Source organism: Pithys albifrons, chromosome 3 (genome assembly GCF_047495875.1).
Source record: "Pithys albifrons albifrons isolate INPA30051 chromosome 3, PitAlb_v1, whole genome shotgun sequence".
Classification (NCBI taxonomy): Eukaryota; Metazoa; Chordata; class Aves; order Passeriformes; family Thamnophilidae; genus Pithys; species Pithys albifrons.
Genome location: NC_092460.1, coordinates 65,404,019 through 65,421,350, shown reverse-complemented (window position 1 = coordinate 65,421,350; position 17,332 = coordinate 65,404,019). Strand labels below are relative to the sequence as shown.

General features: G+C 39.5%; 1 protein-coding gene across 1 annotated transcript in view; it reads right to left on the bottom strand.

The window, feature by feature from the left end:
• The window catches only part of PTPRR (protein tyrosine phosphatase receptor type R), a 153,658-nt gene that overhangs the window by 48,993 nt on the left and 87,333 nt on the right, over positions 1-17,332 (bottom strand). The window contains exons 5-6 of the mRNA XM_071549957.1: positions 16,658-16,768; positions 10,111-10,367 (exon numbers count right to left, since the gene is read on the bottom strand). Of these exons, the coding sequence (XP_071406058.1) occupies positions 10,111-10,367; positions 16,658-16,768 (368 nt within the window). The remainder of the gene's footprint in view (positions 1-10,110; positions 10,368-16,657; positions 16,769-17,332) is intronic.

Here is a 17,332-nt window from a genome sequence, read left to right as displayed (position 1 = left end):
TCTCACAAGAACTGAGAAATACTCTGGCCCACAGATTTACATGCAGTATTCTTTGAGAAAGGTGTATTTTCAAACAAGGGGCATTTCTGCTAGCTAGCAATGTTAAGATTTCTGTACATACTAGCTCTGACTACATAAGAGATGTTTACTGAATATCCAGAACTGGATTTTTCAAAAAAGAAGCAATATAATTAGTCAACTGTCATAATTTATAAGTATTCCCCTGACACTGCATAGAAATAAAATGAATTACGATTGCACTCAAAGATTCATGGCCTGGAATATTAACTGAGGACCACATTATAAGCTGAATATAAGTACTGCCAGCACATGGCTTCTTCCAATTAAAAGAAATACTTGGACATTTTACACTGCAGTTTTGGAGGCATTTCAATGTTTTTCTTTTCTTCAGCTATAGAAGAAATTGCATGATCAGAGATAAATGCATTCCAAAACAAGAGGAAAGGTGAATGCTTGTTTTTTAGCTTGAAGCATTAGCCTTTTTCAGACATTATAGTGACAGTCAAGGAAACTTTTCTGTAAAACTCCCAAATATGAAAAATTAGCCTTCCTTCTAAATATCAAACCTCTATATTTGCAATGGATGCTTTCTTCTACAGTGTTTTGCTGAAAAGAGTACTTGTGGGTACTAGTCCAGGGCTCATGAGATACTTCCTGCTTGCAAACCAATCTCATAAAGAAACTGGTGCTCTTCTCTTGCCCTTTGCCCCTTAGTACAACCTTTCCAGCCCACCAGTGAGAAAAGGCGATATACTTGGTTGCAAATGTCACAGATGGACACATCTTGTTGTGGGCTGAGACAAGATGCTCAGACCATTCAAGTCCAGCTAACATACACCTCCTCAGTTTTCCAGGTGTTCAACTCTGCCTGCACATTAGCACAGCTAGTGAAGCAGTCACAGAAACTATATCTGCATGGTCAAGGATAGAAAAGAACTAGAGGCAGAGAGGAGCTGAGGAAATCAGTCACTAGAAAGCTGCATCAGAGTTTAAGCCTCTGACTAAATAGCACTTAAAAACCCCAAACTTGCTGCTGAAAAAGACAAGGGGACTATTCATACAGCTCAGATTACTCACGTGCTCAGGGCAACAGTGGTCCCCATAAATCTAAGCCTCAAGAAGCATTTAAATATTAACATGGATATTTTCCCTTTGTCTTTTGTGCCATATGCAACTTTTCAAAAGACCAGCTGGACGAATCACTGCAAAACCACCAAAACTGTCTACCAGATGGCAGGCACTGATTAATTTTTCTTAACTTAAGCCAAAAAGGAAGAAAATGTGATGGGTGGAGCCGTAAAGACAAGCACAATCAACATTCGACCAAATACAGTTTCCTGTCACCTTGGGAACGACACTGATTGGCACTGCAGTTTCCTGTGTACAAGCTAAAACCAGTAGCAACTGTAGTAACAAGAATAAACGCCAGATAAGAGACCTCGGAATACAATAAAATTATTATCAAATTCCTGACTAAACCTCAGAAGACAGTAAAGGCAAAACCAAGGGTAGGCATGGACTGCATGCTAAATGGAGCACTCCTGGGTACATGAGAGCAGAGGACCATGAAGCTGCATCAGAAGAATTTCTCTAAATAAGGGTGGGCTAATTTGTCTGAATTATCCACTGCCAGAAGTGAAAGTCACATACTTTAAAGAGCTTTTAGTTCTTTGCAAGAGAAGAAAAAAGAGATGTGGCGCAATTTAAAGTGGAGATGGAAATAGGAATGGAAACATACCGTCTAACTCACATTAATTTAAAGTAATTTGTAAGATGTACCAGAGACACCGGGAAATAGACTGTGAGTGTAAATTTGGGCAATGGTACAATTATTTGCATTTATTTAATTAGATTGCAACTTCCACAGAATTTTGCTTCAAAGAGCTCTAACCACACCAAAACAACTTCTCAACCATCCAGGAGTCAAATAGTTAAAATATGGGTTTTAAACGGTCTTTTTTAGGCTGGTGCCTGAGTTCACTTCCCCTCCAGAGAAAGAGGAACGCTCCTGCCCTCTTCCTACACTGCAGATAAGCAACGACATCTGTAATTGGTCAGACAGAACAGACATTTATGCAGCTCAAAAGTCTGGTACATGTAGAAAGTTTTTAGCATGACTGTGCACTAACAGAAATGTTGCACAAATTCAAGTTGGAGGCACAGAATTATATCTAGTGATGAACCCATGTGCTAACATAGGCTTCTCAGGCACTGAGCAGGAGACCCACAAAGTAGGATCTCACATCATGTTCCCCATTACTTAGGGGTAGTTTCTCCCACCTCATTAGCCCAGGTTTTCAGCCCTTGCCCTAACCCTGTCACCCAGAGTGCAGGTGCCAGCAGTCAGTGTGGCTTTCCAAGTAGTTAAGGTGGTCTGAGGGGAAGGAAAACTGCAATAAGGGGCTGCAGGGAGACCCTGCACCAAAAAGAGAATTACTAAAAGGCCATAAGCTACTGCCCACAATCAGGAAATGTTCCCTTCATGTCAGCAGCTACACCAGCTGTGCACTTGATGTGCAAGGTGCATCTTGAAAAAAACAATCACAGTGCCAGGAAACATTCCCAGGCACTGAATGACAATGTTGCATATCAAGCCTTGCAGCCCTGGTTTGTTTTTAGCCTTTGACAACAAGAGCACTCCAAAGCAATTCCCTGTCACAGTTTAGGAATGAGCACATGTACAAACCATTCCCAGTAGTCAGCCTGCATCTATTCCCCACTCTTGGATGTAAAGGAAGTTTGGCAGTATGGAGACAAACTACTCTCTGCTAGGCAGCCTCAGTGCAGTTAAATGTTTCTGGGTGTATTGCATTTATAAGTGGATGCTCCATCCCTGGGAGTGTTCAAGGCCAGGTTGGATTGGATTTTGAGCAACCTGATCCAGAGAAAGTTGTCCCTGTACATGGCAGGGGAGTTGGAACTAGATTTTCTTCCAAGTCCCTTCCAAACCAAACCATCTTATGATTCTATGATCTTACAGATCAGGACAAAATATAGCTGAGAACTCTGCCAAAACCAAGGAATGTATTTTTCGGTTCTTGAGAAAGTTTTTGGGTTTTTTGTTTTTTGGGGTTTGATTTTTCTTTTGATAATTGTATTCTCTCAATTTTCTTAAATGATGTGAACAAGTAGTAGCAAGTAGGACTCTTGTTGTACCTCATGTTAAGGTTGTCACCTTTGCTACATCTCTTCAGATGGACACAACACTCAGCCATCCTCAATCCAGTAGTTAAGAGTATGGCTGGAGGAAGTTTATATGCCATGTCCAAAGTGCTCTAATGAGCTGGTGACAGAGACAGACCAGAGCACAAAAATTCCTGCCTCCCACCTCAAACTCAGTTTACCAGTCCCTGGTGCTTTGCAAATTCCTCCTGATAGGATATGACCATGAAACTGTTCTCCAGCTTGTAATTTTGTGTTGGCACATAGCTGTGCTTCGAACAATTACAATGACATTTCCCTGAAAACAATCCCTAGCATTTAAATTAAGAGTGCAGAAAGCATGTTCAGCACTACACAATAGGGCAAATTTATCCTCCAAATCTATGCAAAGCTAGTATATTTTAGTCAGGAAATTCAAGGCCCCTTCCTGTAAATATATTAAGTTCCCATGCTTGTGCAATAAACTACAAAACCTGGCATGTTTACAGTAGTCCAACAGCAAAGTGCTACCCTTTGAGCGTTACTTGAAATGATTACTCACAATGGACAGTTTTGTATAACGATAATGGATCAGCAACACCATAATTATATTCTTGCAGTGACTGTGCTCTGTGATCTAAAAATGAGAACAGAGCCAGAGAGAATTGTTGGAAATATTCTCATCTGTTAGAGCAGAGATGTGGTTGAACAGTGATATCCAGAGGTGCAGCTGAGGTTACATTAATGAAGAAAAGAGCACATCAGTTTTTTAACCTGGTTCCAATATTTCTTATGAGGTTTTATTTGGTAGACAGTACTGTTAGGATAATGATTAATTTAAATGAATACTGATTTTCTAAAACCAAAAAAAAAGGTATTACAGTTAGTGTTTGTCATCCAGAGGGCAATTGACAGGGCACAGAGATTGTGTAAGTGACTGGAACTATAGTTTAATAATTTTCACGTCTATGCAGAAAGACTAATAAAAGAGAATAGTAATCAATATTGAGTCATTTTCTTCCACCTCCAAACTTGAAACCAAAACTAGTCAAGATTTTCTTTGTAAAGGTTCAAAATACAAGACGTTTCTGAGGAAAAATGCTGAAGTCAGACAGAGAACAGTAACGGTTCTCATTATTTGTGTGACTATATGTGCATATACCTTGCGCTAATACATTTGTATTTCAAATTTCTTCCTTGGCAGTGAATTCTACAGACTCCTATGGGTTATCTGAATCTATCTTTTTAAACTATATAAAAATATATTGCCTTTCCCATCAGAATATCTCATTTTTTTCATACGGAAGAGGACAGAGATGAGCATTTAGCAGCATTATAAAGCACATTATTTTAGCTTTTATTTCATTATACTTACAGTGAGCTGTACTCAATGTCTAGTGAATACTTCTTAGGACTGGAGAAAGAATTTAGCACCTTCTGCATGGTAAGAGAAATCTCACTGGGTACAGTCTGTTAACTGAGGCATAGGGTTTTTATAGTATTGCTCTGCTTTGTGGGGAAAAGTAACATCACACACAGTTCGCACAATCAGAGTTCAAGGCAAAATTCACCCATCTGTTATGCTTGGGTGATACACTTGATTGATTTAGGTGATTTTCCTCCTACTATTCTCTATTCTGATGTCTACTGAATTCCTCCAGAGGTTGCAGACTTGGTCTGTTGAATGATGCCAGTGAGCATCCCCCTCCCCTCCAGTTTCACTCTTGATGGCTCTTCCCCTTCACAGAGTAACTTCTGTTTTCCTGTGTGATAGGTATGTCTCCACAGTATTGCAGAATTATTTCACATTTAGAAAATATTTTACTATTTCACTTATCTGCCAGGTTTTTGTTGCATTTGTCAGACTCTTTTCTATTATAGTCTCCACTCTCTTGCATTTACATGGAGAGAAAAAAATGAGCACAAAGCACAAGTAAAATGTTACCTGCTCTGAATGAGAGTCCTGTATGTCCTTGGCATTCTAGTGTGTGAACATGAGGAGCTCTTCCTTTTAGACAAAATAATTTTCTGACGAATATGTAACAGACTAAGAAAATACAGTGCTGTGATTTTGCCCACTGATTATTTAGATGCAATAGCCACAGTTTTAGGTCTTTGTGGGTAGGATGGAATACATTGCTTGAGAAAAATTTCCAAAGCACTGTTAGTGGTTTTCAACACACACTAGAAGAGATATTTTCTGCATTCTCTTTTCTTCTATGTATTTTTGCATAGTAACTAATTTGAACAAAACACCATATTATGCACTAGTTAGTTGAAATACAGTTGTCCTAGTCACAAATAATACTGGAACTAAAACTCACAGCAGCAAGACCCAGAGGAAATCTAAATCCTGTTATAATACTCTGCTGATGTGGTAACATTTATATCCACCATGCTTGTGAGTTAACAATTCATTGCTTGTACTAAGAATTTTCAATGCTTTCATAAAAATGAAATTTGAAATATCATATTCCACTTTACCAGATTCTGCTTTTGACTGGCACCATTCTTATCATGATGAATTTTGGCCCAACAAACAGAAAAAAGGAAGCCTTACTCTGCTAGAGGAAAAAGTATATATTATTCTCACAAAACTATAAAAGCCTAAGTAGAAAAATAAACACTGATGCAATATTCATGGATGTGCTCATGGAAGAGAAAAGGATCATTTACATCTTAAATTCAGGCATTGGTGCTATGATATTGTGACAGTTCCTCACCGAAGACACCCAGAGGAGAACACTTGCCCTCCTGCCCCTTTGGTCAGTAACAGAGTAGTGTAGGTTGCCGATGAAGAAGGTCTTTGCTGCAAAGAAGAAGCAGTTCTGAAAACACCAGAAGAGAGAAACTTCAAAGCACTCTGTACTGAATGATCCAGAGGATGACAGGAAGCTCTGAAGACAGCTCTCCACTTGCCTGCCTCAGCATCAATAACTAATTGCAACAGAAAGGGGGCAGTGCCTCTTCGTTCTGACAGCCTGCTCACCTCCACATCTGTCAGTTCATCCTCCACTCTTGGCCACCACTGTTCCCTCTCTTTCCCAACTGCAAGCTGTACATGGACACACATCCCTGATCAGCATCTAGGAGAATCACAGAATCAGAGAACAGTTTTGCTTAGAAGAGACCTTTAAAGGTCATCTACTCCCACTCCCTTGCCATGGGTAGGGACAGCTTCAAATAGATTAGGTTGCTCAGAACCCCATTCAACCTGACCTCCAATGTTTCCAGGAACAGGGCATCCACCACCTCCCTAGGAAACCTATTGCAGTGTTTTACCACCCTCACTATAAAAATCTTCCATATATCTAATCTAAACCTACCTTCCTTCAGTTTGAAGTCATTATCCCTTGTCCTGTTGCAACAGGCCCTGCTAAAAGGTTTATTCCCATGTTTCTTATAAGACCTTAGTACTGAAAGGCTGCAATAAGGTCTTCCCAAAGCCTTCTCTTTTCCAGGCTGAACAACCCCAACTTTCCCAGCCTGCCTTCACAGGAATGGTGCTCCAGTCCTTTGATAATTTTCGTGGCCCTCTTTGCTCCTAAAAGTGCACATCCTTCTTATGCTGGGGACCCTGGAGCTCACTGTGGTACTCCTGGTAGAGTTTCATGAGACTGGAGCATGGGGGCAGAATCGTTTCCTGAGGCCACTGGGCCAGTTAACATCTTGACTACGTGATCACCTTCCCTCCTCCAAGAGCTATAGCCAAAGGATAAAAGTGCCGGGCGCCGCTCTGCCGATGGGGGAGATGCGCGGGCTGCGGGGGCAGCGGGGCAGCGCTGCCCGCCGGCTCTAGGTGTCACCCTCTCCGCGTCCGCGCTCACGCACAGCCGCATCCAGCAAGGCACCATACACCGCGGCATGTGAGCGTGGCACACAAATCATCTGCGGCATTCCACACATTTGATAGTGCAAATGTTGCATAATCGGCTGGGCAGCTTTGTCTTACAGAAATAGCTGAAGAAGAGCCTTTCCAGATACAAAGAAAAATATGTTCCTGGACTTGACTCTAATATTCAGAAGCACAATACATTTTAAGAAGCTGGACAAGCGCTTAGAAACATTTTTATCAATGCATAGTTGTCCATTAACAATTTGTTTGCCTCTGTACTGGCCAGTGCTATTCCTATTAAAAATGGAAATGTTCAGAGAGCCAGTGGCTGAAGTTCTGCTTTGTGAAAACTCAGTTCCACTGTATTTTTACATTTAGATTATAGAATGGTAGAACAGTTTGGGTTGGAAGAGACCTTTAAAGGTCATCTAGTCCCACTCCCCTGCCATGGGCAGGGACAGCTTCAACTAAATCAAGTTGCTCAAAGCCCTGTCCAACCTGACCTTGAATGCTTCCAGGAATGGGGCATCTACCACCTCTTTATATAAACTGTGCCAGTGTTTCATCCTCGTAGTAAAAACCTTCTTCCTTATACCCAATCTAAATCTACCCTCCTTCAGTTATTCCTTGTCCTGGGTATGCCTCTCAAAGCAGCACTTAGTGTGCAGAGCAGGGGGACAGCTTGAGAGGCAGGCATAATATCACAGAATCTTAGAATGGTTTGGCCTGAAAGGGCCCTTTTGAGGTCATCTAGTCCAACCCCTCCATCCAATAGATCAGTTTGCATCATACAACTTTTCCCTCCCATTCCTTCATGAAGTTTTTCACAAGCTTCCACCTAGATGGCTGGGTACTGTGTTTGGCTCACTCACTGGTTTGCACCATTTCATGATTATGAATCACACTTAAGGAATCAAAGCAGGGAGGAGTTTGGATAGTTAGAAAATACTGCTCAGGAACCCCTGTCAAGCCAACTGACCAAAGGAATCTACATACTATGCTCATCAAGAAGACCCCATATCCACTCTAGCCTGCCAAGAGCTTCTTCCCATGGCAGAAACCAAAATCATGGTAACAAAAACTATTGAATGAGTACCCCCAAGCTGTGACTTTGAGCAGGAGGGGACCTTCAGGACTGATCCCACTCCATACTGACAGAAAGAGCCGCCAGCAGACTGTTTCGTGCATGGTTTGCTGTTTGCAGTGTGAAATGAGGATGGCCCAGGGCTGCCTAGTGAAAGGTTTTTGTTGGGGCAGAAAGGTAGAGAAGAGTTTTAAACTGTCCACCTACCCGGTCATCAGATGACATTTGAGAAATGTGTTGGTGCATTATTATTTTTTGCCTCCAATCCTTTCGAGTGTCAAAATATGTGTAAGTTTGTTCATAGTACAGATTGTAATAGATAAATAAGAAATACATACAGTAATAGCTCCTTATTTGAGAGCAACAGAAGACAAACTATTCCTTAAAGTTCTCCCCCCCACATCCCCAGACCTTTGTATCACTGATCTTGAAATAAACCACCATTTCTTAAAAGTGGATTTGTGTTGGTTAAGTCCAACTATGTTACACACGACAGCAAGAACTGCATAATCATCCATTAATGTTCCTTCTACAGTAGAAACAAAAGCGCCCAGTTCCTTCAACTTCTTTTTCCTTAGTAATAGCCTGAAATACCTTTTTTTAATTTGAGCAAACATCAGGTTTGTATCTCAGCTCACCATTTTGACATACCTGACTCAGAACTTTGTCTTTAGAAAGGATGGAATTAGGTTTAGGAGTATTAAAAGCAGAGTTTCTATCTATGGGGGTGGAAATTAGTATCTTAGATCAAAAGGTTTTACTTTCTTTGTTTGTTCATAAGTATAAACTACGTCTACAAATTCCTTTCCCCCTATCCCTCTCAATTACTACATAATACATGTTAGGTACCAAGTATTATAAAGTAACTATGTGATGCTCATGCTTGAGCTTTATTTTAAGGGTCGTGTGGAAAGAGAGAAACTATCAAAACATATTTAGTTGCTTTCTCCAATCCTTGTTTTTTTGCTGCGGTGGTATCACTAACTATATATTTTATGACAGCTCTGCCTTTCAGCATCTCTTGCTGATAGAAGAATCAGTCCCCTTCCTTGAGCTATGTCTGTCATAAATCCATGGATAAAATCTCTGTCATTGAAGCCCCATGGTTCAAGCTGAATCAGGGTTACAGCTCAGCTGAGAGTCTTTACAGATGGGGCTCTGCTTGGTCTCCATGTGGTGTCTGTTCTTTCATTTCGTGTCTGTGCCAGGGCAGAAGAGTTCAGTTGCATGGCTGCATGCTATGTTAGTTATTCAGAGTACTGATGCTTTATGAAAGTGGCCTGAAGCCATTAGACAAGAAATTATATAGGTTTCTAACAGAGAGACAGATGTCAGTGTGCATTCTTGTGTGGAAGAATAACTAGTTTTATAAAAAGAACACTGGCACAGTTTTTGAAAGGTAAAAAGAGTGGCAAGATTTGGTGCCCAAATAATTCTGAGGAACTGCACACAAGGGTTGGTTTCATTGTTCATCACTTCTTCCTCTTTTTTGTAAAGCCTGTAGACTTAGGACTGTATTCTGACCATCATGGAAGGCTAGACTTAAGAAGAAAAATTACCTAAAGGTGATAATGAAAACACTGTGTGAGATTGCTAATTGTACTCAGTTAGTGTGAATATTTCTTCTAAGTTTTCCATGTGCTGAGGACTCTCCTGACAATATAGCCAGCCTTTGAGCCATCTGCCAGGATCTTCAGGGTCAAAGCAGGGAAAAATCAATGGAAAATGAAAAATTATTTATTTGGAGTAATTGTTGAAAAGGGGAAAAACCTAAATAGCATAAAGAATGCCACTAATGCAGTTAATCTCAGCCCAAATCTACACCTTTTGTATGACTGGAATTTCTGGTCATATGTAAAGGAAAGGAGAGAATAGCCATGAGACAGATGTTAACACACCACAATCCAATGTCTCAAATACCCATCCTTATGGCAAAGTCTCCCTTTCACTGACAGAACAGAAACATGAAATCATGAAGCATAAATTCATAAAGCAGAATAAATCTTGAATGCACCAGGCACCATCTTACCTTTCCTGGAGCCCCACAGGTTTCATTCTGAAAGGAGATGGACTGGCACACAGCGGGGGTTTGAGCTCAGGAACACACTGGCCTTGAGAGTCCACTACAACATTGACAACCTTTGGAGCCTGTTGAGGCTGGACCATGCTGTTGGCGGTCTTAGACTGAGATGTTTGCAGGGGAAGGGGTGAAAGGTGGATCTCCCGCTTCTTTTCCTTCTCTTGTCTCAGTGATGATTGGATCTTCTCCTTTAATCTGTACAGAACCTAGAGAAATATAGTGGACAGCCCAATCTCAATTGCTTAGTAAACAAGGCAAGGAAGGTATCACAAATGCTGGATAAGATTGCTATGTGTGGCTTGCATTCCTAGAAGGTAAGTCACAAGTTGTGTTACACAGCATTTGCCACAACAGGATAAATATTTCCATTACATAAACTGCAAAGTGTACACATGGGCATAGGGATTTAACAGTCCTCCTAGTGAGTCAGAAATGGTTTGTAGTACCAACAGTTGTATTATTAAAGGGGCAAATAATACAGAATTGAAATTAGTTAAAAATACTCTAAAGAAGGAAATAATGATAAATAGAGTAAATGTAGAAAACTTTTAAAGTTTTTTAACACAAGAGAGACAATGGCGTGGCACAAAATGAAGCAGATGCTCATGACATATTCAGGTGCAAATCTATAATTACAGCAGCCTCAATCTGTTTTAGAGCGGACGTTCTTGAAAGCTCTTATTCATCTGGCATGGAGCTGATGCTTGAACAGAGTAACTTTACTAGGCTGCTGCTACTTTGAAGTATTCCTCAGGATAAGGATATGCCCCAATATCCTCAGAGAAACATTACCCGTTCTGGAAAAAAGCTGAAGTGGTGAGTGGCCTATGAAGCTATTTAAGCATCTGTTCAGAAAAGCTTGCTTTACAATTACCTAGAAACTGACATCTGAACATACTGTAATACCAGGATTCTCTGTCCACCTATTGCTTATGAATATCAATGTCAGACATCTGCAACAAAAGTTTTTCAGAAGTTGTACTGGTCTTCTTCAATCAAACTCCACGCTGACATTGCTGAACACTGGCTTGGAGTGGACTGGTAGGTAGGGTGTGCTCAGCAATGCCACTCCAGAGAAACCCATGTCTCACCTGTTTAACATATTTGATCTCTTCGGAGGGTAATGCAAAAAATTATTTTTGAGCTGTAGTTGTACCATTTTCAATATGAGCCTTACAACCTATGATACTTAAGAGAATTAGTATCACTGTGTGTGGAGGTGAAGGCACACAGTTTTTTGAAGGTGTCTGCAGATAACCTTATACTTTCCACTGTGCTTTATCTGTTCCTGCAAAGCATTTGACTTGAATCCTTGAATAAAGACAAAGCCTACACCAAAGTGTGTTCTCCTCTGCAAGTCAGAAGCTCTTTGACAGCTGTTGCCATGCTACCACCACATAAAGATCTGTCAATCCACAGCTTTCCAGTGAAGACTGGATATATCTGATGGGTTTGTTTGTTCAAGGATTAGCATTAGAGGTTTATCTGGGAACTGACCTAATGTCATTAGCAATACACTCACTAAACAAGACTTAGCTAAGGAAACCATCTGTTCATCTAGAAGAGTTTTGAGTTGCATGGATAAGACCTCTTTGCCATTATTTTGCAGAAAAAGGAGCCCTACTGTGAAGCAAGGGCACAGGTATCAGTAAAGATAGATAAAACAGGAGCTTGAAATATTTTAATTCTCTTTTCCTCCACTGATTGCCTTGGTCTAATATGTTTCTAGTAACCTGCAGATAAACAGCTCCAATATTCAGGGCTGTGACAATGCTCACCATACCTTCTTGTCACTGATATGTTTTGAAATTGTTGCACCCCTTGGAGACCTAAGGATTTGTGGTTTTGACTTCCAAAATATGGACAAATATTATTTCATATCCTTTTTAATAATCTATTATTAGACCCTAGAAAAAAAAGATAGCTTGAGAGTAGCAGAAGTTGAAAAAAATCTAAAGAACCACATTTGATCTAAGTGCTAACACACTTTCCTCAGAAAGTGGGCAGGGCTATCATGTTTTTAATGAATTCCAGGTAAAGTCAAAAAACCAAAAATGGCCAAAAATACAGTGATCAACCCAATCACCAAGCTCTGTAAAAGAAACAACTTAGTTGTACTCATGTTTCAAATTAGTTTAAACACATCTGTCAGTGTGGATGGAAACAGATATGAAGCACCGCAAAATCAGGAAAACTGACATTTTACTGATAGCCCAGAAGATTCATTGTCAGCAAAATGAAGAAGCATGAAGCAACTTAACACACAAAGTACTACTTTCTAGCACTTATAAAGTGGGTCACCTATCATTTTTATATTAATTTATTTTATATTAAGCCTATTAAGCCTAGGGCATAAAACCAAGCTCCAAAAGCAAATGAAGTCTTTTTTTCTGCCCCCTCTTTGACTTAGCTTATATGCAATAATGACATGGTGCTGATAGCATAACATTCCCTTGTTTACATTTCTGTTCAGATTTCTGCAAAGGAAAGCTGACATATTGTGCCCTAGCTTGGCCAGTACCTCCTATCTACCCATTCAAAATACCAGTGAAAACCGCTTTTGTTCATCTTCAGAGATTGACAGGAAATCCCAAAGAGATAACTATGTCTCCACAACTAGGATCTTGGCAGCATTTATGTGGAACAGCAGTACTAAAGCTCATCTGCCTAGAGGTATTTAGGGCACCCAGAACTGTATAGTAAAACCTCTCATAAACCATGGAAATTAAGAGAGTTCACTGTAATTAAAAACATTCTCTCTAGCAGGTACTTAACATTTGTGTGAGGCTGTGTCTGTATCCCTGCAGGAGCTGGGCTATAGTGCATGTGAACCCATGAGAAGAAAACTAGCAAATAAAATTTCGCTCAAACTCTGGGGAAGAGAGGGAAGAAAGAAAATGTGACAGATGTAAGTCATGTTATTTGATACTTTACTAGGAGGCATTTGGATACCATGATTTGATTGCACTATAAAAATTTCTACAGAAGCAGAATAAAAGAATTCAATCTCTGACTAGTTTATAGACACACCCTGTAGTTTCAAGATGCCTTAAAATCTTGCAGTATGATAAAAATACATACCACTCATTTTGATTAAATCCTTAAACTGGCAAAAGCTGAAGTTACTATGCTGATATTAGTTGTATATGTTCTATAATCAAAAGGGCTTTCAGAAAACTCACACCACTTTATGAATCCTGAAACTTTTAAGCGTAAGAACAAGAGACAGGTTATGTGAAAATTTGGTGCTGGATGCATTTTTTTGTTATTGGTAAAGAAATTCCAAAACAAAATCATGAAGCTAAAAACATATTTATCATTTAAGTAACTGTTCATAACTCGTAAGACACTAGACACAGTAGTAGAAATGTAGATCCTCTCAATTTGTTGACAAGGCAAAGTTCATGAAATTATAGATTCATAGAATAGTTTTGGTCAGAAGGACCTTTACAGATCACCAAATTTAACCTCCCTGCCATAATCAGAGACATTTTTCACAGGTCAGGTTGCTCAAAGCCCATGCCTTTCATTATTTTTAATGAAAAAACCCCTATTTTGATTATTTGTTTATTAGAAAACTCTCTTATCACAACTAGCTATACATTTTCATAATCTGAGATGATAATTCCAAATAATAATAAAAAAGGATATGTAAACATACTGGTTTATTAAAACAGGCAAAACTAGTAAGAAATATAGTATGATTTATGTTAAATATTGTGTTATCTGGTAAATTTCATGATGTCTCAGTTATTTCTCTATCTAGGTAAAATAAAAAAAATACAGAGACCTATCTTACATGTAGAGTGCTAAAATTATTTATTCTTAGCACTTTGCTTTGGAAACTTTATAAATGATGTACAACATTCCCAGCAGAAGAGAGACCATGGTCAGCCCATGTTGTGGACAGCAATGAGCTGTGTTTTGGCTTCCATATATGATGACTCACTCCCAGATTGCAAGAAGTTCCCATAACACGACAATAAGGACTAGCTGGTAAATACATAAATGACATCAAAAGTATAATTTAAAAGTCTGAATGTAGTTCACGTGCTGTTGTATTACACTGGTGAGCAGTACTCTGCACTGTAAATTTTTATTTATCGAAGCCAGATATTTTTTAAATTCCATTCAACCATTAAGAAGCCTTCCTACTCTACACTTTTAAGAACCCTTCCAAGCCATGTACAGATGCAGGCTAAGCTTTCTGCTTTTGGACTCTTCAAACTACAAATAACCACCCATGGACAAATAGGTGCCTGCCCTGTAACTTCAATAAAGAGGCTGCATTTTAACACTCTCATATGGTTGCTAGAGCCGAAGCCACTCAGGATGAGCCAAATGCCTTATGCTACAACTGAATGGTCCAATAGACTGCAATGACTGAATTTGAAATACAGAATTACTACTTTTAATAAATCTGCCATTCTGACACACATGAAGTGGGATGCAAAACAACCTGAGCTGTTTCTTATCTTTACAGTCTGTACATACTCCATGTATCAGCATGTCCACACAAAATCTGAAAGAGTGTCCCTTCGCACAGTCTAAACAGTAGTACATATAAAAAGATATAGGTAGGCATGGAAGGCAACAGAAGGGTGAATACCTGCAGAAAAGACCACAACATCATATTAACTCCATCTGGAAGGGAGTTTGAGGAGTCTACCAATATTTACCTCTGTCCTAGGTTCAAATCAGCTACACCCAAACTATTTCTGACAGATGATTTTTTAACTCTTGGCTGAAAACTCCCAAGCTTCCCCAAGCAATTCAATCCAGGGTCTAATGACATGTGCAATAAGAAAGATCTCTCTAATGAGTCAGCCAAATCATCATTGTGAAAAATTTGCTTCTTTTCCAGTCTCCAATGGAGAAAGTATTATATTATTCCTTATCACAGCCTTCAAAATCATTCCATGTTTGGGAACTATCATGTTTCTCCTTGCTCTTCTTTTCCTTGTCATAAATAAACCAAATAATTTCATGCCTTCTGTGTCTCTGATCACTCTTGCATCTCTTTTCTCCTATAATTGCCTGACATTTTTCACAGGCGTAGTAGAGAGAGACCACAGAGAATAGGACACAATCCTACAACCAAATTATTAACAGAGCCAAGCTATATTCAGAGATCATATCCTGATTTATGCATCTCAGAGCAAGAACTGTATTTTTTGCAACACTGTGATGTTACTCATTTGCTTAAGTGTATGTTCTGTGGTACTGCTGGAACCTTTCCTACAGAACTGTTGCTTTGCCACATATTTCCTACATTGTAGTGATGCGCAAAGGTCTTGTAGAGCCAAGCAGCATTCTTCTTCCTTTCCATCTTTCCTTCAGCTCCTTAATAATATTTGAAGTTCTGATACTGTCCTACGCAATGCTTACAATTACCAATGCTGTTTGTGCATTCCAGATCATTAATCAAAATATTGTGAAGCACTAGGACAAAGACAGGCAGTATTTTCTATACCGTTCCAGTTAAACAGTCAGTAATGACCAAAGTATCTCTTCTCCAAAGTAAAAAGTTAGTATTTCTAGAGTTACTCTTCTATTTTTGAGTGAGATGACATGGAGAAATGGAGATGAAAAGGAAGTAGAAATTATAAAAGCAACAATCTTCTGTGGTAAAATAAGTGCTTTTCAAATCTGAGTGAGATTTTAAAAGATCAAATAACATTTTGTTATAAATGTGGTCATTTTCCAATACCTTCAGTTTAAGCATTCTTTCCATCTTAAGGTTCATAAATGCTGATAATTTTCATAGAATTCAGTAAACACCTGTAGCTATGTACCACAGAAAAATTACACAATTCAGAGAAGGAAAACATGTGAGACACAATATTAAAAAATGCAAAAAAATTACGCTATGAAAGTCACTGATGGTGTAGTGTTGTTCATCTTCTGTGTGACCACTGCACATTCATACTCAACATATTAGAAGTGTGTCTAATGCTGATAAATCTGGCCACTGAACTCATACAATGTTAATGACAAAGTGCCTAAACCCATGATTACTCCTTCATGTACTTACTAGTAATTTCAGTTTAAAATTTGTATATTTGATACATGAATACTGACACACACTCTAACAACTGTGCACTGATGATACCGTATCAATGTGGTGTTGCTTTTACTGTCCAATAGAACTGAAATATAGGCAAGTAAGATTTCAAGGATCCTGGGACCTTAGTATGAAGCATGAGAAGTCATCACTAATGTCCTTACAGAGTTACTCTGCAGATTTAAGAGCCTGTTATTTATTTCTTCAGTTTCTTTCTAGCTACATTCTTCAATCAGACTCAAAATATACCAAGAAATGTGGTTCAAACTTTGGCTTCACAGCATTATGAGAGCGACCAAGTCTTACCTTATAGCTGAGTTTTTAAGAGCTTTGAGAAAACACCTTTCATGTAAAAGATGTGCCACGCTATCCTTCAGACTGAGAAAACCATGACACAAAAAATAGAAAAAAAATGGTAAAAAGGAAACTTACCATTAAACAAGTCACTAGAATGACAAAGATGCTGAGAAATATGACAACCGCATAAAATCCTTCTTTGCTCCAGATTTTGTCTGCTTCATGCTGGTCTTGCAAAACGTTTTTCTTTTTTAACCAAAGAAACAGACAAAGAGAAAAAAAGTTACACTGTATCCTGTGCAGATTAAATAGCACTTGTTGGACATTAATCACCCCCTCAGCTTTGTCACAGGTCACATTCCACAGTATATGGCCCTCACTTTGAACCTGTTATTCGCACACCCACCCCGGCCACACACCCTGCCGTGCTCTCTGTACCTCGCAGTGGGTGTGACCCAGGGCTTCCAGCACTACTCAGAGCATCCCAGACTCCACGTGGCTGCCGAGATAATCCCCCAGCAGGAGTGCCAGGTTGGTTGAAGGTAACCCACTGTGTTTCTTGGAAACCACCTGGCTCAGTAGGTGAAATGGCAGTGCTTTGGGAAACACTTGTCCTGCCTCTTTCTTCCCAACGCTTATCTCCGGCCCCAGCACTCACGTGCCTCCTTCCCACGGGTTACACCTGACACAGGAGCAAAGAGCAGGTGGCCTGCTGGTTTGCCTTCATGAGCCAGGAAGCCCTGACACTGTCACCTCTAGATTACACACATGTGTAACAAATACTGATTGGGATGAAAATAATATTTCTAT